At 51.9% G+C, this 20,447-nt stretch overlaps 1 protein-coding gene across 4 annotated transcripts; it reads right to left on the reverse strand.

Annotated features, from left to right (window-relative positions):
* Position 1: 1 nt before the first annotated feature.
* On the reverse strand, positions 2-16,894 carry GCKR (glucokinase regulator). Of its 4 annotated transcripts, none has more exons than XM_035110810.2 (19): positions 16,743-16,894; positions 14,938-15,093; positions 14,076-14,144; positions 12,967-13,035; positions 12,554-12,627; positions 11,611-11,677; positions 11,209-11,262; positions 9,715-9,809; positions 8,850-8,955; positions 8,027-8,145; positions 7,778-7,876; positions 7,548-7,672; positions 7,220-7,296; positions 6,765-6,861; positions 4,993-5,090; positions 4,681-4,764; positions 4,384-4,533; positions 3,712-3,846; positions 2-3,013 (listed from the first exon to the last, which is right to left on the reverse strand). In XM_035110810.2, the coding sequence occupies exons 1-19, from the start codon at positions 16,800-16,802 to the stop codon at positions 2,846-2,848; spliced, it is 1,902 nt and encodes a 633-aa protein (XP_034966701.1). In that variant the 5' UTR covers positions 16,803-16,894; the 3' UTR covers positions 2-2,845. The 4 variants fall into 4 exon arrangements, with proteins under 4 accessions (XP_034966701.1, XP_034966704.1, XP_034966703.1 ...); XM_035110813.2 differs by lacking the exon at positions 16,743-16,894 and adding an exon at positions 16,178-16,736; XM_035110811.2 differs by having other exon boundaries at positions 3-3,013; positions 7,548-7,645.
* Positions 16,895-20,447: the final 3,553 nt, after the last annotated feature.

The raw sequence follows: 20,447 nt of genomic DNA on the forward strand, positions 1-20,447 counted from the left end.
GGGAGGGGCGGGCGGGCGGGGCTCCTTCCAGCTGCCCGAGAGCCTCTCCAGACTACAGGCCCAAGTGGACACGAAGAAAAGCATCGGGCGGGCGGGCCCGTACGGGAGGAGGCGCGATGCTCGGGATCGATCGGGGCTTCCTCACCACTCGGGGCTCCGGTTCGACGGGCCGGCTCATAGCTGTCAAGTTTTCCCTTTTATCGAGAGGAAGCCTATTCAGCATAAGGGAATTTCCCTTTAAAAAAGGAAGAACTTGACAGCTATGGGCCGGCTGCTGGCTGGCTGGCTCCGCGGGGAAGAGCGGGGCTTGTAGCCCGGGAGGTCCTTTGGGCAGCTGAGCTGTGTCTGCACCCGCCGGCCCGCCTGGGGTGGCGCTGTCGGCTCGCGTCTGCCTTGGAGAACTCAGCGGAGAAGGGCAAAAGTAGTCTGAGTTGGTTCTGCGGAGTCTCTTTGGCTCTGGCGCCCCCTACTGCTTGCCTCCCTCCTGCCATACCAGTCCCAGGGGGCACCGACCCCCCACATTGCCCCTAACTTTCATGTGGGTTGCTCCTAAGTAGCCTCTGGTTGGACAGAAGAGCCCATCTAGGAGAAGGAAAACTTATCGTAAACATCTGCTGCCTTGGGGGAGATCTTCCAATGGTGGAGTTTCCTTCCTTGGAGGTTTTTAAACACGTGGGTTGGCCACCTGTCATGAATGCTTTAGCTGAGATTCCTGCATTGCAGGGGGTTGGGCTAGATGACCCTGGTTCCCTTCCAACTTTCTGATTCTATGAGAGAAGAAAACGCTCAGGAGTAAACACTACACAAATACGGAGTGGAGTCACCACCAAGGTTGGATGGCACCTGGAACAACACCTTAATCAGTGAGGCCGAGAGGGGTGCCGTCATCTGGGCAGCAGAAGACAACATACGCACTGCCCAGGCTTGGGGGGGGGGGGACTTCGGTAGTGCAAACACTGTGGTTTGACTTGTCCATACAGGAGATTGCATTTCCATCTCCAGTGCCAAACCTAAACCATGCAAAGAACTCAAGGTTTATGAATTGTAACCAGGTGTGTTACTGTAGGTTAAGAGGAACACATGTGGCCCTCCAGATGTTGGTAGACTCGCAACACCCAGCCATGTGCCCTCTTTGGCCTGATCCAGCAGCCATGCTCTTCTTACGTCCTGATGGATTTAACAAGGATTTTTTCTTCCATAGTTCCCAGGAATGTATCTGCCACTTCCAACTGTATGGCAGTGATGTATCTTAGAGAAGTCAGAGGCAACCACAGTCAATCACTTTCTGGTCACCTCCAGGATGAATTGCACTAATTGCATTTTATGAATATAGTTCAGAAACTTCATTTTGTCTAGAATGCTGCAGCCACATTGTTATCTGGGGGCAGCAGGACAAATCAAATGCCAACTTTCAATCTGTGTAATAGCCTACCAGTTTCTTTTGGGGATCCATCAAGCAGCCCAGTGTCTTTCTTCTCAAAACCTCAAACCAGCCATTGTCTCAGCAGGAACCACCTTCTCTGATGATTCTAAATGATCAAATGTGGGTGGGTGGGTGACTTCCTGTTGACAGGGAGCTTAAGGCCACGGCTTCCATCCTCTCCCTTTCCTGAACAGCAAAACACCCCCCAGCAGCCACATGCACCTCCCTTTGTGTACATTTGCACAGGAGCAAGGGTCACTTTTCCGGGCCAGCCGAAGAGGGATACTCGCTGGGGTGGGGTGCAGTCAAGGCCACCCATGACGCCATCCCAGGGCACATGCTCCATCCAAGTGAGAGGTCAAGCTAGGCCATATCGAAGCATTCCTTTGCCACGTGGATCCCTCAGAGTTCATGGTCTGCATGTTGTGTGTATTTGGGGAGAGAGATTATAGTCTGATTCCTGCAGGTGGTTCAGGATGTTTTTCTAGAACCTGAGCACTCCAGTCACCCACCCCACCCCAAACCAAGCAAGAACAGGACACCCAGTCCACAGACACATCTTTTATTACAAAAAGAGAGGAGACCAGAACTCGCCAGCTGGTTTCCCATCAAAGACAGGAGGAGCAACACAGTCAACCTCCGGCTTCAGGGCAGAAAGGAAGGAAATGAGCTGTGCCAACCTCATGCACTGAGACAGAGAAAGGGGCAGGGACTCCAGGGGGCAGGGTGGACCCAGGCCCTTTACCCCCAACCCACCTGCCGTGCCCCTCATCCCACCAGGCCACACAATGACACTGCCAGCATATGCTGACTACAGGCACCACAGACAATCTGCTGTGAGCCTTGCAAGGTTCCCCAAGTCATTTCATGACCCACCTGGCTTGGGCTCAATCTGTAGGTGGATGGTGCCCAGTCTGCGCTGCCTAGCTGGGTGCTGGTGGCCGTGGAAGCACAGGCTGGGAATCTGAAGCCCTTCCTGTCTCCCTAGTAGCACACCATGGTCCACCAGCCAGCCAGCCTCGCAGCAGAGGGCACAGGTGGCAGTGCCAGGGATGTGAGCTGGCAAGGAGAAAGCACAGATCGGAGGGGTTGGCAGGAAAGGCTGACAACCCACTCTAGCACGGCAGCCCAATGGTGGGGGGGCATGGAGGGGCATGGCATGGCATGGCAGCTCCTGAGACAAGGGAGTCGTTTTGGGGCAAGGCCCACCCAGACAGGGGGCAAAAAAAGGCATTCCCCAGAGACACAGATCCATCTCCCAAAGGGAAGAAGAACCTGTTTCTTGGCAGAGCAGGATCCCTGTCCTGGCCGGCACCAGCAGGGCAGTGTCAGATGAGGCCTCTCCCATCAGGCTGAGTGCCTCTGCTTGGAAGACCATCTGGGGCTTGAGGCTGTGGGACCCCTTGGAAGAAGTGTCCCCCCCTATGTGCTCTGCTCATCAGGTTCTGACTTGTCAGCCCCCCTCTTCCTTCCAGGAGCATTCAGCGCAGCATCAAGGGCAGCTCGGAGGGAGGGAGCAGCATCCAGGCGGGCGCGGGCCTCTGGCACCGACCAGCTACGCAGGAGGCAGAGCAGGGCTGTGGGTACAACCTGGGCAAATGGAAGAGACATGGGGAAATCTGCAGTCAAACTGACCATTATGTTTGTTAATAAGCATATGAAAGGGTTAAGGAATACAAAATTCCTGTATTCCTGCATTTCCTGTGGCAGGAAATAGGACAAAAGATCTTAGAACCATAGTGTTGGAAGGGACCCCAAGTGTCATCTAGTCCAACCCCTTGCAATGCAGGAATCTCAGCTAAAGTACCCATTACAGAAAGCCATCCAACCTATGCTTGAAAACCTGAAAGGAAGGACAGTTCGCCAGCTTCTGAGAGAGAAGGTTCCACTGCCAAACAGCTCTCACTGTCAGATGTTTAGTCAAAGTCTCCTTGTTTGTAACTTGAAGCCATTGGTTTGGGCACCTTAATCTTTTCTTCCTCCTTTCCCCAGACTCCATTTTGGAAACTAAATTTGCATTTTGCAACTAAGAAGTATTTTTTTTACCTGCATACCACTTTGATTTATTCGCTGTCAGCATTGAATGTAAGTAAAATCTTTAAAACAGGTGTTTCATTCTTAGCAATAGGGACAGAGAATGGAAATGTCAGTAGACCACAAATAAACAGGAATAAGAGATGTGATTGGTGTGACTTGTACCTCCTGTGTCATGGCACAAGTGTGGGATGACCAGATGGAGAAGTGGGATGGCCAGCTGGGGGGGAGGGAGGGAGAGAACACCTGCCTACCTTGCTCTTGTCTGTTGCTACAGCAATGTGCTTGGAGACTGGAGCTGTGCGGAGAGCGTCCGAGAGCGGCTCAGGATCATAGATGGTTTGCAGGAGACCTTCCAGGCACTTGGCATGCGGATGCCCTGAGAACCTCTGGAGGGAGAGAGAGAAGTTGGGTGGGGCTGTCAGGGGGTGGCAAAGGACACAGACCCTTCCTGAGTGTGGGGACTTGAGCCCAGCTTTTTCTTCAAGGTGGTGGCCCCACAGAGGGCCTGGGATGTGAGCAAACGTCACTCAGGTTCATGTCACATGTTGCCCTGACGGTGCTCATGGGTGTCTTTGGACCAGGCACTGTCTTTCCATGAGTAGTCTACCTAAGATGGTTGTTGTGAGAATCACAAGGATAAAGCCCGCCATTGCTTCCCAAAGCATCTTAGTGGATGATTGAGATACAAGCAAAACTGAGAGTCGGGCAGGGTCTCAGAGGCCCCCTCCCCCGTGTTAGAAAGTGGAAGGAGGAGGGAGCTGGACTGAGCGGAAGGCCTCGGCTGGCCTGACACTGCACCAGGCACTGCTGTTGCCCAAGCAAGACTCTGCTGGCACTCTGATGGCCAGCCCTCACCCTGGGAAGTGGACACCCATTGACTAGCTCCATGGCCCTGCAGGGGAGCCTTCTGGGATACCCAGTACCTGCAGGATGCTGACTGCCCTCCAGAAGAGCTTGGAGTTGCTCACTCGCAGGTCTACCATGTAATTGCGCAGGATCTTGCCCTTCAGTACGTGAGCCCCGGTGCTGACTGTGTTCAGGATCCACTTGGTGCTGAGCTCCCTTTGGAACCTCTGCAAAGGGACAGGGGGTGGGCTGAATGGGCAAGTGGAGGGTGGGCAGAGAAGGGCCAGGCCGGGGGGGAGGTCCAGCCTGGACACCAAGCAATTCTCCCCCCCCCCTTGTCAGTGGCTCCCTGCTCCCTACAGCCCCCTCCTCACCTGGATGAACTTGCCTTCATACTCCAGGAACAGGATGGGCCACATGATGCTGATGATGGAGGGGAAGAGCTTCTTGAGTGAGGCCTGGCCGGCGGGGGGGGGGGGAGCAAAGCAGAGAGGGAGGGGAAACAGTCAGCCAAAAGGTCCAGCTCTGAAAGGGGCTTGCTCAATAGGTGGGGCAGAGCCCTCTTGCATGTGTGATTCTGCCCCTCCAGGGCAGTGGACTATGGGTCATAGCCATCGTGACCAGTAGCCATCAGTCATCAGGTATTGAGGGCCTGCAAGCATGCCCACCTTGCAGACAGCACCTACCGGCAGGTATTGCCCAACTGTGGCATGAGAAAGGGCTTGCACATTGGAGGTCCTCTCCTTCACCTGAACCACCAACTTCTCCACTTCATCAAGGTTGTCTGCAGTCGAGAGAGGAGAGAGGGGTGTTGGTGGCAAAGGGTTTAGGGTGCTCACTCCCCCACCAGCTGTTTCCCTTTCCGGAAAGGAGGGAGAGGTGCCGATCCAAGTGCCTTTGACTCACAGGTGGGGCTGTCTTATGTGGAGCCAGCCACTGGTCCAGGCAGCCCAGGATTGTCTCCAGGGGCACCGGGGGGGGGGCAGGATGGCCCCCCTATGTGTAGGAGATTAGCATTCAAAATATAACAGTTAAGAAGTCTAGGGGCTGTAAATTGCTAGACATGCAGATTTGGACCATAGAAATGTCAAAGGTGGAGAGAGAGAGAGAGCACACTGTGTGATGTCATCCATTCACCATGTCTTCAAGGCAGATGGATGTTGGTAATCTCCCTGACTGCACAATACAATTTTGTAATCAGCTATATATTTTGAAACCCTTAAGTATTTTACTGCCCATAGTTTTACTGCTGCCTTTGCTGTGATCCAATGCAAGACTGCTAAGTAAGTAAACACTAATTTTACTGACTTTATAAGTTGTTGCCTGATTCTTTGTTAAGAGGGGTAAGAAAAGGGGAAGCCAGCTAACCTTAGAAGTAGTAGTAGTAGTAGTAAGAGTAATAATAAAAATAATAATATATTTTTTCTGCCCCACCCACCTGACTGGGTTGCCCCTGCCACTCTGCATGGCTTCCAACAAAATATAAGAAAACAGAACAAAACAAAACATCAAGCAGCTGGAATTGCTCAGAAAATACGGCAATCTTTGCAGCCTAGTTTCAAGCATCTACCGTATATTTTGCTGCCAAGGATGGGGTTCTCTGCGTAACCCATACATACACATGGAAGACTGGCAATTGTAATTAATGTATCCTCCCCATGCCATCCATAACCTGATCCAGCCACTATGGACAGGCTCTTCTCATGTTCCTTGCAAACTGTGATTCTTTTCAGCTAGAGGTGTTGGTGGCTGGACCCCAGAGCCGCCTCCTGCTCTGAACTAGGCAAAGAGGGATGGAGGTCGGGAGCCCTCAGAGCGCTGGCTCCAGCAGCCCCCCCTTCTGCCATCCCTTCTGTGCTTGCTGAGCTGCAGACTCCCTCCTCCTCCCACCTCCTGGCTCCCTAGAACACCCAAAGGGCCCTGCAGCTGGATCCGGCCAAAGGGAGCCCATCTAGCAGAGCATCCTGATCTCACGGTGGCCAACCCAAAGGAAGCCCGCAAGCAGGATCTGAATGCAGCAGCAGCAGCAGCAGCCCCCCTCTTCACTTGGGGCTCCCAGGAACTGCTCCTATTCAGAAGTATCTTGGCTCTGAAAGTGCAGGCAGAAGCCAGCCTTGTGTCTTCCATGAATTTTCTTCAGAGTATAAAACCACCACCACTACCACCACCACTCCTCTTGAGGGCAGCCAAGTTGGTGGCCATCTCAGCCTCCACAGTCTAATAATAATAATAATAATAATAATAATTTATTTGTACCCCGCCCATCTGGCTGAGTCTCCCCAGCCACTCTGGGCGGCTTCCAATCGAATATCAAAACAATACAGCAATAGCACAATTACAAAAGTCACAAACAATACATAAACCATAAACCATATAATCATGGGGAGACACATTCTCCTTTCTCCAACATCTCCCAAGAGGCCCTTCTGCCCCCCTGCCTCACCCTCCCACCTCTCACCATCCACTGTGAAAAGGAAGAGGACGGTATCCAGCTCCGTCAATGATGGGAGGATTGTTTTCACAAAATCTTCTTCAGAGAAAGCAAACTTGGGGCCCTGCACAAGAAAGACAGAAAGAAGAAGCTGTCCACACCTGGCTTTGGTGGGAGGGGGATGCAGCCACAAGGCATGTGGGGGGTCTTGAGTTATGGGTTGGCCTTGATCTACTAGAAATGAGATGAAAGCCGTCATTTTGGATGCCCTGGCACTGCTTGGCGTGTGTGCCCAACTCCCATGTGCCTTGGAGAAGTGGATGGCCCTTGGAGGGGGCAGCTCCTCTTGCTTTCGGGGTTGGGCCTGTGCATTTGGGTTTGGTGTCCCCTTTCTGTAGAAGCCCCGAAAAGAGAAGGAAGTGAAGAAGGAGAAGACCCCAGCCTAGGAGGTGTCCAAACAACCTCCTCCTCTGACCACTCGCCTGTGCAATCAGATCAGCCTCTCTGTTGAACATTTCGCTGCGGTCCCCAATGAGGAAGCCCCGGACATCGTTGATGTCTGTGCCACGAAGGGAGAAGCAGAAAAGTGAGTTCATGTGTCTGCATAGGAAGGAACCCTCTCTCACACACACTCATGCACACGTACTGGAACCTCCTGCCAATCACCTGCAGCCGCCTCCAGCCCCTCCATCAGCACATGACATTTCCTGGCCCTGGTGAATGAGGACATTCTGGAGGGGGTGAGTCCCACATTCACAGAACTGCTCTCTGCCCAGTCTCAATTCACCCTCCTTGCCTGGTAGGGCTCACCTGCCCCAAAGGTGGGGATGCACTCGGCCCCATCCATGATGGCGATGATGCCCAGGGTGTGCCAGCCGACCAGGTAGACATAAGCCTTCTTCTGTAGGCTGCGGCGGAGAGAGGCAGAGATTGTGCTGGGAGGCAGAGAGTTTTTGACAGGCCAAAGCCCACAGGAGCTGAGGTTCAAGGAAGATAAATTCTGGTTGGTGTGAAGAGATTCCTGCCCACCTGAGGCTCACCTGGTCCCTGCTTGCTTCACAAGGGCAGCAATCTTCTTGCTCTGACCATAGGTGACTTTGTGGGCCCGTTCGTAGGTGCGGAGGATTTCCAGAAGACACCTGCAGAGAGGGTTCAGAGGGAACTCTGTTGGGCTTTGTGCTGCTGGTCAGCTGCCAGGAGAGGGACTGGGCGCTAAGAGAGGCTCCTCTCCCCACCCCATGGAGGAGCCCCCAGAGGCTGGCCTGCTTGGCTTCTGCTCCATAACTCACTTCTCTGAGATCTCGCTGTCCTTGGAGACTGTCTTGTGTGCAGTCAGGAGCAGAGTTTCCAGAAGGATCTTGGTGGCGCTGCCGCCCTTCATGCGGGATGAGCCAGTGAGCCCTTCAGGCTGAAAGAGCACAGCAGGCTGAGATAGGTTCCTTGCCTGGTCCTTAGAGGAGACTTTCCCAATGCCCCATGGAGCTGCCAGGATGTGCCAGAGATCAGGGCCCCATGGACTGGGCTGGCAATCCTGCCTGCCTGCACTAGCCCATCGGAGGCCTTCCTGGGAACAAGCTCTTATACTGGAGCACAACTAAAGTATGCCCTGAGGCCCACAGCCAGCAGCTCTTGTTATGAGATGGCGAAACACATTGCCCTGAAAGATAGAACTTGCAAGGAAGTAGATTTCAGGTAAACATGCTTATTGAATTCCATTTATTTCATATATGTGAGTGCTGGGGAGAGCAGGGAATGGAGTGCACATGGGGGAGGCTTCTACTCTAGAACAGGCTCCTGCCTGCAGAGGGGCTCTGTTTGGCTTGGGACCATGGCACACCCTTTCCTCACTGACTGATGGCACCAAACCCTTTTGAAGAACCATCACCATCCGAGGGCCTCTTCCAGGTGCCTCACCTGAGGGAGGTGCAGCAGGTGACACCTGAGAACAGGCTCAGTCAGAGGTGACACCCCCTGTCCCCTATCTGTGAGCTGCTCTCTCCAGGGGACCATCCTCAGCTCCACCAATGCCAGTATGTACTGTGGATGTGCAGGGATGGTAGGTCTGATGAGGGAAGCACAGGGAAGCCCCCCCCCCCGCTCCCCAGCGCTCACCCCCACGGCAGGATTGAGGATGAAGGCCTGGTGGGTCTCCTGCAGCTTCTCCATCCTCTCAGCCACTTGCCGGAAGGTGGAGTGGAAACCCTCAATCTTGTCTGTCCTGTAGGAAGATGTGGGGTGTGCGAGGGCAAGCAGGGGCCTCTTGCCCAGATCCCCCCCCCTTTGCTGGATTCCAACACTGTCCAAGCCACCTCATCACTTCCTTCACATCCACAAGGTCACCCTCCCCAGAGCCCCACATGGACCTCCTCTTGCTTTCCACAGGGAGAATTTAGAATGTTTATTACATATTACTGTTAATGGTGTGGTTTGTACAGATGAACATTTCACAAAGCCCAACCTCTGAAGCAGAAAGAAGATTGCATCCCACCCCACTCTCACTCTCATTCTACTTTAGCTGGGGATTTCTTGTTTATCTTACTGAAATGTATGGTTCATTCCTAGCAAAGGGCACAGAGGGGGGAAAGTCAGCAGACCACAAATAAAGAGGGATAAGAGGTGTAATTGCCTAATTTCTAGATTCTAGTAAGCTGCAAAAGCGTCGGTGTGTTTTTACTCTGCTAAAAGGGCTTCACAGCCTGTTTACTCTCATATTTGCCCACCACACATGGGATTGGTGATTTAAATTTAAAGTTACACATTTAATTCTCAACCCATCTCCATTATCTGCTTTCTTCTCCCTGCCCCGCCCCTCCCCCCTCTGTAAAGATGATGCCTCAGCCAAGCGCCTCCCAAGCTCGAGATGGCTCTGGCCTCTGGCACAGGAGATGCTCTGAACAGGGTTGGCCAATTGGCCAGACTCGGCAAAGTGTTTGGCAGCTCACCCTGCAGCTCTTCTGGACCTGCCCCCCCTCCTTACCTGGCCATGGTGACTGGGTTGAATCCCACCAGAACTGGGACATAGATGTCCAAGTTGTTCATGCAGAAATCCAGCTGCCCAGCCACGTAGGGAGCCTGTTGCAAGCAAGCAGAGCCCGTGTGAGGCAGCACCAGCCACAGTGGCCATGCCTTAGTTGCAGTCACAGGCAGGCAGCCTCTGCTCCAAAGGCCATGTTCCTCCAGGCCAAGCTCCAAAGGGACCCCTGGATTAGGAAAGGTTACTTCCATCTTCCTGGACCCATATTTCCTCTTTCAGGCCTGGCACCAATGTGCAAAACTCAGCGCAACAACAAAGGAAGAGCTGCTGCATCAGGCCAAAGGAAGCCCACCTAGTCCAGCATCCTGTTCTCACTGTGGCCAACCAGCTGCCCCAAAGGGAAACCTGCAAGGAAGAGTCGAGCACATCTACTCTCCCCTCCCATGATTTCCGGCCACTGCTATTCAGAAGCATTGCTGTTTCCGATCGTGGAGGCAGAGCAGACTAGTAACCGTTGTGGCCAGCAGCCATTGATAGCCCTCTCCTGCTCCATGTATTTGTCGCCTCCTCTTTGAAAGTCATCCAAGTCAGTGGCCATGACTGCCTCCTGTGGCAGCAGGTTCCATAGTTCATTACACGTTGCCTCACTGACTGGCAACAGCTCTCCAGGGCAGGGGTAAGCAACCTAAGGCCCATGGGCCGGATGCGGCCCAATCGCCTTCTCAATCCGGCCCACGGAAGGTCCAGGAATCAGCGTGTTTTTACATGAGTAGATTGTGTGTTTTTATTTACAATGCATCTCTGGGTTATTTGTGGGGCATAGGAATTTGTTCAATTCCCCCCCCCCCAAAAAAAATATAGTCTGGCCCACCACATGGTCTGCGGGACGGTGGACTGGGCTCTCCTCCTGTGCCACTTGGAGACGCTGCCCTGGGGGATCAAACCTGTGACTTAAATCAGATGATCCAACCACTGAGCTCCAGTGGCCCTTCCCCATTGCCAGCAGAAATATCCACTGGACACACCTAAGGACTTGGCAGTGAGGGAAGAAGAAGAGTTTGGATTTGATATCCCGCTTTATCACTACCCGAAGGAGTCTCAAAGCGGCTAACATTCTCCTTTCCTTTCCTCCCCCACAACAAACTCTCTGTGAGGTGAGTGGGGCTGAGAGACTTCAAAGAAGTGTGACTAGCCCAAGGTCACCCAGCAGCTGCATGTGGAGGAGCGACGACGCGAACCCGGTTCCCCAGATTACGAGTCTACCGCTCTTAACCACTACACCACACTGGCTCCCAGTGTGGAGTTTGTCAGAGGTGGCTTTTGTGGTCCTCCATGTGAAACCTTCTGGCTGGGGTGGGGTGCAACATCCCTCTCGTCTTCTGCTCCCCTGCCCATCTGGAACAGAGATATATATCCCTTCATCTACTACAGGAATTGGGAGGGTCCCTCCCTCCCCACCTCCCTCCACTCCTGTTCTGTCCTGCATGAAATACTCACAGACAAACCACATGAAATCCCAAAGAAAATGACCTTCTTCTTCCCTTCACAGACCTGGAGGAGGAGAGAGAAAAGGGAGCGCAGGTGTCACTGTTATGCTGTTGCTGCTGCCCCTCACTCCCCAGCCCTCCTCCCTAGGCCAGCATCAGCTGCCTCCACCTCCACCCAGGGCCAAAGGCACCCGCCATTTCTCCTGTGGGCTCTCTTCCTGCCAGTGAGGCAAGGGAAACCAAGGCCTTTAGATGGCCCTGTGGTGGAGCTGCTCTCCACCAGAAGAATCTGTAGCTGGTGCTTGTTCCTTTGCAACAGCAGCTCTGGGGAGCTGAGGGTGCTGATAGACAAGGGTCTACACACACACACACACACACACACACACACACACACACACACCAGCAGCCTCACCTTGTTTAGGTCCTCAATACCCAGCAGCGCATTGTCCTCAGGGCCCTCCAGGGATGCTACAAGAGACCTGTGAGAAGGGGCATCAGAAATGCACTTGTCTGTGTGGAAACTGAATTTGCAGGCAAAATGAGATTTCAAGTTTTGCTGGATAAGCAAAGGGTTAAGACACCTGGAGATCCCCTATAAATTCCTAAAGAGGACACTCTGTGAGGTCATATCCTCTGCTTCCCGTTGGTAGGAAAAGTAACAAATGAAAATATTCCTTATCACTTCCTCCCTCCTCAGTCTCTTTTTCACCATGGAGCTGAAGAGAAGGATGCTTAATCTAGACTCCATTTTTTTATCTCAACCATATTTTTATAATGTCAGATTCTGCCTCTCTTGTTTTCACTGCTGCTTCTGCTGGGATCAGCTCTGAAACTTTATGTAACAAGGTTAAGCCACCTTCTCCCAGAAGTTTCCACATCTTATGCTCCAAAGGGATGCAGACCCTTCAACTGTCCCAATTTAATCAGGACATCTGATTTTGAGGGGCCATGCTTTCAAGCGAGATCTTGGCCTGAAATGTGTGCACCCTAGTTTTCTTCTTGGACATGTTGGAGGGTATGAGGATGGTCATTTTACACACTGCTAACTAGATGTCAAACTCACACAAATGAGTAAGAGGAAGGATAAATAATAAATAATATCCCACCCTGCCCTCCAAATCCACCCAAAACTCTGAACCCTCCAACATGAAACTCTGCAGTCCAGAGCTCCAGTTACCACCAGCACCACACAAATGCACACATGAAAAGACTCTCTTCTCCAAACTCAGGTCTGCACCTGAAACGTTTGCACATGCATTTGCCCCCCATGTCCCAGACACCCCCCACACCAGTCTAGTAGCCTAGAGTCCCAAATGGCCTTTTTTGCAACCCACCTGCTCATCCTGTGTCCTTACCTGTCCCCCCCAGCAATTATATATGTGTACTGGGGCAGCTGCCCCAACCCCTTCAGGAGTATGTTAAAGGATACCTAGGAAAAACAGGCACAAAGACAGTCAGGGAGGGCGACCTGTGCCCCCCCCCCAGCTCTGAGGGACCACCCCAAAGGCCACAGTGCAAAGCCTGCCCTTCCTAGCAATGCAGTCCCTTTGTGGCATCCCAGGCAGGTGCCCCCTCCTGGTGCAGCCCTGAGCCAGGCTTAGTGGCAAACCCTCCAGCACTGACTCCCAGGGACAAGGGGGCAAGCCTCGGGGATGCCGTGTGTGTGTGTGTGTGTGTGTGTGTGTGTGTGTGTGAAATGAGGGAGCAGAAGGAAGAGGCAGGGGAGAAGGAGGGGAGGAAGAGAAGGGCATAGGCAGGAGGCACTCACCGCCATGAGGAAGCCCATCCGGCCAGAGGCTCCCCCTCCACTCAGCACAATGAGCGTGTTGTCTGGTTCCTGAGGAAAGAAGGAAGAGACAAATAGGCTGGGTGTCCACCCACTCAGTTGATCCTGGCCCAGCTGCCAAGGACCCTCTACCCCCCTCCCCATAAGCAACTGAATACCTGGCCTCTACCATAGTTTTGCCCGCCATCCAGCGGAAACTGTGGTTGTAGCTGGACATGTGGGATAACAAGCCTCATATAACCAACATGCTACTGCATGAAGGGGTTAATGCCATAGAGTAAGCTGCCCTGCCAGGTCACTTCCCTCACCTTGGGAAGAAGGTAATCAAGCATATTGTTGTATCTTAGTCTTTCCAATCTGCCGCCAATGTGAAGAAACGTCTACATTTTAGCTGTGAAGCTAAATGTGAAGAAACTACATTTAAGCTAGACTTAAGTATGTCTTTGTAACTGAATTACCATTTTAAGCCTGCCTGAAAAAAGCTGCTGCATCTGTTACTCTACAGCAGGCATGTCCAACAGGTAGATCGTGATCTACCGGTAGATCACTGGACATCTGCGGTAGATCACTGGTAGATCATTGGCTCCCCCCAAAGAAGCTGAACAACTGTGGCTCCCCTAAAAAAAGCTCAACATTTTACCTTCTCCCTGAAAAAACTCAACAACTTTGACCTGACCCCCCCCCAATGGGCCTGCTTCCTTCCTAAAAAAAGCTGAACAACTAACTTTGACCTGAACCCCCAAAAAGGGGGTAGATCACTGCCAGTTTTTTTAATTCTGTGAGTAGATCATAGTCTCTTGGGAGTTGGCCACCCCTGCTCTACAGCAAATATTTTAAGGGGGAGAAAAGGGGGAAATTCCAGGAGAATCCAGTCTGCCTTAAAGCATCCTGAATTACTTAAACAAAAAGGCTAAAACTAGCCTATTTAAGCTTTATTTTTAAGCTGCAAAGGGATGCACTCTGTTGAACTCACAAACATGATGAAGGAAAGATAATATCTAATGATCATATCCTCTCCTAGCATTTCTACACATCACAACAACAACACAACACAACACACACACACACACACACAGTGTCACCTGTCATACCTTCAGCACCTCCTGCACTTTGGCAATTATGTCCACCATGGTCTTCAGCACTGACTCGCTGTACAGCCTCTGGGGGAGACAGAAAAGGGTGTCAGTGGTGCTATTTCTCCATCGCATCTGAATCAGGAGGAGCTATGACTGTTCTTAACCTGTGCCCAGGTGCAGCAGTGGGCAGGATGGTTGCCAACAAACTGAGACAATGCTGGTAAGACAGAGACGTGTGTGTGTGTGTGTGTGTGTAGGTGGGTCTCAGGTGCAGAAGATGGGGCATGGTTCGCCAGTTCAGGGCATGGTTGTGCCTCGTCTGAAGGAGCAGGTCTGTAGTCTGGGGCTGCTCCCAGTTCCATCTCTGTTACTGGAGGCTCACGTGACCTCTGTGGCAAGGGACACCTCATGTCAGCTTAGGATGGTGTGCTAACTACATCCTTTTCTGGACACAGATAGCTTAGCTGTCATTCGTGTGTTGGTAACTTCACAATTGGACTACTGTAATGCACCCAACATCAACATCGTTGGACTGATCATGTTGTTTGGATGCCTGATTATATGGTCTTCCAAAGCGAACAGGGGACAACAAAAGAGGTTAAAGGTGCCCTCAAGGCAAATCTTTAAAAATGTGAAACACTGGTCTGCAAGCGCTCCAATTGGAGAATAGCCTTTACCAAAGGCACAAACTCAGGGTGAAAAGTAGAAATGAGCCTAAGAGGAAGACACGTTTGGCAAACCCTCACCATGATCAACTCCTGCCTGGAAACCCACAGGGTCCCTTCCAACTCTGCTATTCTCTGATTCTACAGTGTTGAAGGGTCACATTCCAGATCACCCCCATCCCAGGCAAGTAGGCAGGAAGAGGCAGAGTCACCTTGTAGTTGACCAGAGCTTCGTCGTCTTCCTGGAATATTTCTGCATCACAGTCTCTGAGCAGCTGGACGATCTGCGCAGCGTCTGCCTTGTCCAGCTCCCGGGTGATGGGGTTGGACTTCTCCGTGATGGGCAAGGCAGCCTCATACCCTGCCAGCTGGGAGAAAAAGGCATGAAGGGAGGGGGCTGTGGGGGACAGACGCAAGGGGGGGCAATAAGCACTGCAGAACAGCTGTAAGGCTCTGCCCTCCAAGCTCTGCTGGAATCCACCCTGAGAGAAGCTGTGCCTGCCTAGACATTTTGGTGGGTTTTCCCTTGGCATGTGGCACATTTTTTGCTGACTTTCCCCTCGGGCTTTTGAAGACCCCACACATGTCACAGAATCTTTGCCCCACTGAACACCTGTGCACAGGGCCGCTATGGAAATCCATGACTTAAATGTATATTTTTATTTAGATGCTAACCTGCCAAAACCATGACTCACTGTGACTGACATACACAATATGATTAGACACACCAGTGTTATACGGGTGCAGCCTCAAAGGGAAATGTAATCCAGCCTCCATATATGGGGCGCCTCTTCTCAACGAGTCTCAGAAAGAGGCTTGGAAATGTATTGAGGTCCTGGATCAAACCTCCTCCCAGGATATGTTGCAGGACACAGGGGAGAATATCCCATCCTTGGAGGGCTCCTCAAGTGGCAAGGAAGAGATTCTGAAGTTGGAGGAAAAACTTTCTGACAATAAGAGCCTTGGACTCTCCTTCCTTGGAGGATTTTAAGCAGAGGCTGGGTGGCCCTCTGGCAGGGATTCATTCTCTGTCATTCCTGCATTGCAGGGGGTTGGGCTAGATGACCTTGGGGTGCCTACCAACTCTACAGTTCTCTGGTTCTATCATTCAGGCACCCATACCAACCAGAGAGGCCATCACTCTCCACTCTGACAGAGCAACCCACCCTCTTTCAACATCTTGGGTGAGCTCCCGTTGCTTGGTCCCAGCTCCTGCCAACCTAGCAGTTCGAAAGCACATCAAAATGCAAGTAGATAAATAGGAACCGCTACAGCGGGAAGGTAAACGGCGTTTCCATGTGCTGCTCTGGATTGCCAGAAGCGGCTTTGTCATGCTGGCCACATGACCTGGAAGCTATATGCCGGCTCCCTCGGCCAATAATGCGAGATGAGCGCGCAACCCCAGAGTCGGTCACGACTGGACCTAATGGTCAGGGGTCCCTTTACCTTTACCTTTAACCCTGCGGGGACTTGGGTTGCCTTCTCTTCCGCAGCCCTGGGCCCTGTGGCAACAGGAGGTCCTGCTGTGAAATCGCAGATGGGCAGAGAGGGCGGTGGTGCCCCTCAAGTCCTGCTTGTGGGCTTCTTCCCAGGGGGCGTCTGCCTGGCCACCGTGAGAACAGGAAGCTGGACTAGATAGGGATCCTTGGCCTGATCCTGCAGCCAGGCTCTTCTCATGTACTTATAGGGCCTTCTGCATGCAGGGCAAGTGCTCATTGACAGAGCTGTGCATGGACCCTTCTTCTAGGGGCAAGCGCTGGGCGCATCCCCCTCTTCTACTTATCTGGTGGTGCCACTCGGACAAAGGAAGCTTCCTTCTGAAGAAATGCAGGCACCCATCCCCCACACACCCCTCAGAAGCAGGGCTTCCTTTCACCAAGCCCTGCTGCTGCTGCTGCTGCTGGGGGGGGGTCTCCATTCTGCCAGACTACTTGCCCCCCCCCTGCTTTTGGGGGCAGGTCCACCTGTCGCAGGGAAGTGCTGGCCCTTCTCTCCCAGTTCCTGCTCCCGTCCTTACCTCCCACTTGCCCTGGTCTGGCGTGTCGATGACATGAGGGTATTTCTTGGTGCCCCGCATGGTTCAAGGCCAAGAACAGGCTCAGAGCTCTGGATGCTGCTTTTGCCGGCCTTATCAGGCCTCTGCTGTAATGATTAATCCAGGCAGTTAAATTTCAAGCTGCTCATTGCTCTATGTCCAGAGCAGACAGATTCCCCGCTTATGGGGGGCGGGGGGGGGGGGGCGGGGAGGCAGTGCTGCCCCCTCTATCTCCTGGAGGGCACAGTCAGGTGATTGCATCACTTCTGGCTCACCGGAAGGAGGAAACAGGCCCCTGGTTGATAGCTGCATGGCAAGCAAGGCCAGAGAGGCTGGGTTGGAAAGGCACCAAGAGAGAAGAGGGAGGGAGATGTACTGGACAGAGTGTCGGAGGAGCACCTGGGAGAGCAAGGTTCGAATCCCCACTCAGCCATGATGCTTCCCGGTCACTGCCTCTCAGCCTAACCTACCTCACAGGGTTGTTGTGGGGTTTAAATGAGGAAAACTATCTGTGCCACCTTGAGCTCCCTGGAGAAAAAGATACAATGGGATAGAAAGGCAATGAAATGACTAAGAATGTCAGGGCTCTCCCATAGCCCCACAAGGGTCTCAGGCCCAGGTGGAAGACTTTGTCTCGCTCTAGCAGGTGTGGAGCTGAGGCCAAGAGGCAATGGTTGGAAAGGCACTGAGGGCAGCAGCTGGCAAACTCAGGAGGAAGATTAAACCAGACTGGATCTTTGGGCTTTGCAGTTCAGAGCTCTGGGGTGGCTCAAACCTAAATCCCAGTCTCTCCCACTGGCATTTGCCCTGGAGCCCAGGACACAGAGCCCAGGAGCCTCACCAGGCGAGGGTCAAAGGGTCCTTGTCACGTGATGGCTTAATGAACCCTCCTTTCCTAGCCTGTGCCAGACTCCAGGACAAAGGCTCGTCTGTCCTGTGAGCAGCAGCAGGGAAATTGTCTGGCTCTTCCCCGAGCACTGGCGGAGGAAGGGGGGTGCGGTGGGTGCGGTCTGCCCCAGGTCATCGCTGCCCTGCCCCCGCGGACAGCTAGCCCCGCCTCCAGGTGCACAGCATGTGTGCTGCTCTGGGTGCCGGGACAGCTAGCTCCGCCTCTGTCCCACCACGAAGTCTGTGTGCTCTTTCCTCCATTTGGTCCTTGAAATCTGGGTGATCATCTTCAGCATGGTTGGGCACTCTGGATCAGGTCCCGGGCTCGTGTGGTAGCCAGGGGGGGTGACGACCCCCCAACCGAGCCACTGGGCTCCCCGAGCTTCCCCACCTCTCGTGGGGCGGCGGCGAAATCCGCCGCACAGGGCTGCTCAAAGGGCGTGGACACACTGGCCGCTCTGCGGGAGCGTGCCGGTCACTATCTTTGCCTTGCCAGAAGTCAGGAGCGCTTCCGAAGCTGGGTTAGGGTTAGGGTTAGTACAGCGTTAGGGTTAGGGTTGGGGTTAGGGCAGCGTTAGAGTTAGGGTTTAGGTTTAGGGTTTGGGGCTTAGGGTTACAGTTAGGGTTAGGGGTTAGGGTTAGGGTTGATGCGTTAGGGTTAGGGGTTAGGGTTAGGGTTAGGACAAAATAAAAAAATTCCTACAGTAGCACCTTAAAGACCAACTAAGTTTTTATTTTGGTATGAGCTTTTGTGTGCATGCACACTTCATCAGATACACTGAAACAGAAGTCACCAGACCCTTATGTATATTCGGAGGGTGGGGGTGGGGGTGATGGGAATGGGTGATGGGCTGATAGGAGTGATAAACCTGTTGATGACTGTTAACGACTGTTAATGACTGCAATTGGTTTTGCGGGGCAAAAAGCAAGGGCTGAGGTGCTAAGGAAAGCTTGATCATGTATAATGAGATAAGAATCCTATGTCTCTGTTCATTCCAAGTGGCTCCATGGTTTTAAGCTTGGTAATGAGTTGCAATTCAGCAACTTCTCTTTCCAGTCTGTTTCTGAAATGTTTCTGTAATAAAACAGCTGCTTTGAGATCTTGTATAGAATGTCCTGGGAGATTGAAGTGTTCTCCTACTGGTTTCTCTGTCTTGTGATTCCTGATATCAGATTTATGTCTATTTATCCTTTGGCGTAGGGTTTGGCCTGTTTGTCCAATATAGAGAGCTGAAGGGCACTGTTGGCATTTGATGGCATACACAATGTTAGAAGATGAGCAATTAAATAGTCCTGAGATGGTATGTTGGATGTTGTTGGGGCCAGTAATGGTGTTGTCCGGGTGTATGTGGCAGCAAAGTTGGCATCTGGGTTTATTGCAGGCTCTGTTACCAGTGTCCATGTTAAGTCTGGTGGTTGTATTATTGTGGGTGAGGAGTTATTTAAGATTGGGTGGCTGTCTGTAGGCAATGAAAGGTCTTCCTCCCAGAGCTTGATAAGGAGAGCTGTCATTGTCCAGGAGAGGTTGTAGATCTCTGATGATGTGTTGTACTGTTTTAACTTGGGAACTGTATGTGATAACTAGTGGTGTTCTGTTATTTTCTTTTTTGGGTCTGTCTTGCAGCAGGTTCTCTCTAGGTATCAGTCTGGCTCTGTTGATCTGTTGTTTAACTTCATCAGGAGGATATTTTAGTTCTAAAAAGGTTTGCTGTAGATCTCTTAGGTGAGATTCTCTGTGGAGCTGTCATCATCATGAACAAAACTGATTACACCCAGGAGGCTCACAGACAACTTTCCAATACCGCCTTTTACATGAAATTGGACTCAGACCCAACACAAGCATACATAAAAGAACTGAACAAGATTGTCAAGGAGCTACTCCCACACATCCAGGAACAGATTCTCACAAACACACCAGCGGAACCTCGACCAGGAACTTTCTATCTTCTACCTAAAATACACAAACCAGGAAATCCAGGACGCCCCATCATCTCAGGTATTGGCACCATTACAGTGGGTGTTTCCGGCTATATGGACTCTGTTCTGAAACCATATGCTATCAGTGCTCCCAGCTACGTACGTGACACCACAGATTTTCTGAGGAAAATACAATCTTTGAACAATCTTCCTAACAATACTATATAGTACTAGCCACTATGGATGTGGAATCTCTGTATACCAACACCCCACACAATGATGGTTTACAAGCCATAAGGAACACCATTTCAGATAAAACCACAGCGGACTTTGCTACCAAACTCTGCCACTTTGTCCTTACCCACAAACACTTCAAATTTGGTGATGACCTGTTCCTAGGCAGAGGCCCTAGTCCAAAAGTGGGGGGGCACTTTTTACTATGCTGGCCATGTTCCATGTTGGCCCCCCAAAAGAGGACATATCTGGGATTTCCCCAGACTTATGGCAACCCTACCATACTTTATTAGTTGTTGCAGTTCGTAGCATGACAGTTAAAAATTCTCACTTGCATTTTCCATTCAGTCCAGCATAAGGGAGCAGTAATTTAGAAATTTGGAAATCCCTCCAGTAGCACCTTAGAGACCAACTAAGTTTGTCATAGGTATGAGCTTTCGTGTGCATGCACACTTCTTCAGATACACTGAAACAGATGTCACCAGACCCTTATGTATAATCAGAGGGTGGGGGGGTGATAGGAGTGATAAACCTGTTGATGACTGTTAACGACTGTTAATGACTGCAATTGGTCTTGCAGGAAAAAGCAAGGACTGAGGTGCTAAAGAAAGCTTGATCATATATAAGGAGATAAGAATCCTATGTGTC

This window comes from Zootoca vivipara, chromosome 3 (genome assembly GCF_963506605.1).
Source record: "Zootoca vivipara chromosome 3, rZooViv1.1, whole genome shotgun sequence".
NCBI classification, from domain to species: Eukaryota; Metazoa; Chordata; class Lepidosauria; order Squamata; family Lacertidae; genus Zootoca; species Zootoca vivipara.

Bases quoted from the DNA above. Each gene is read 5' to 3' on its own strand.
- GCKR (XM_035110810.2), bottom strand. From the start codon at position 16,802: ATGCGGGGCACCAAGAAATACCCTCATGTCATCGACACGCCAGACCAG. The intron at 7,877-8,026 runs GTGAGTTATGGA...CCCTCTCTGCAG, and splicing joins GACAGCGAGATCTCAGAGAA to GTGTCTTCTGGAAATCCTCC. The intron at 6,862-7,219 runs GCGAGTGGTCAG...TTTCTTGTGCAG, and splicing joins AGGCTGATCTGATTGCACAG to GGCCCCAAGTTTGCTTTCTC.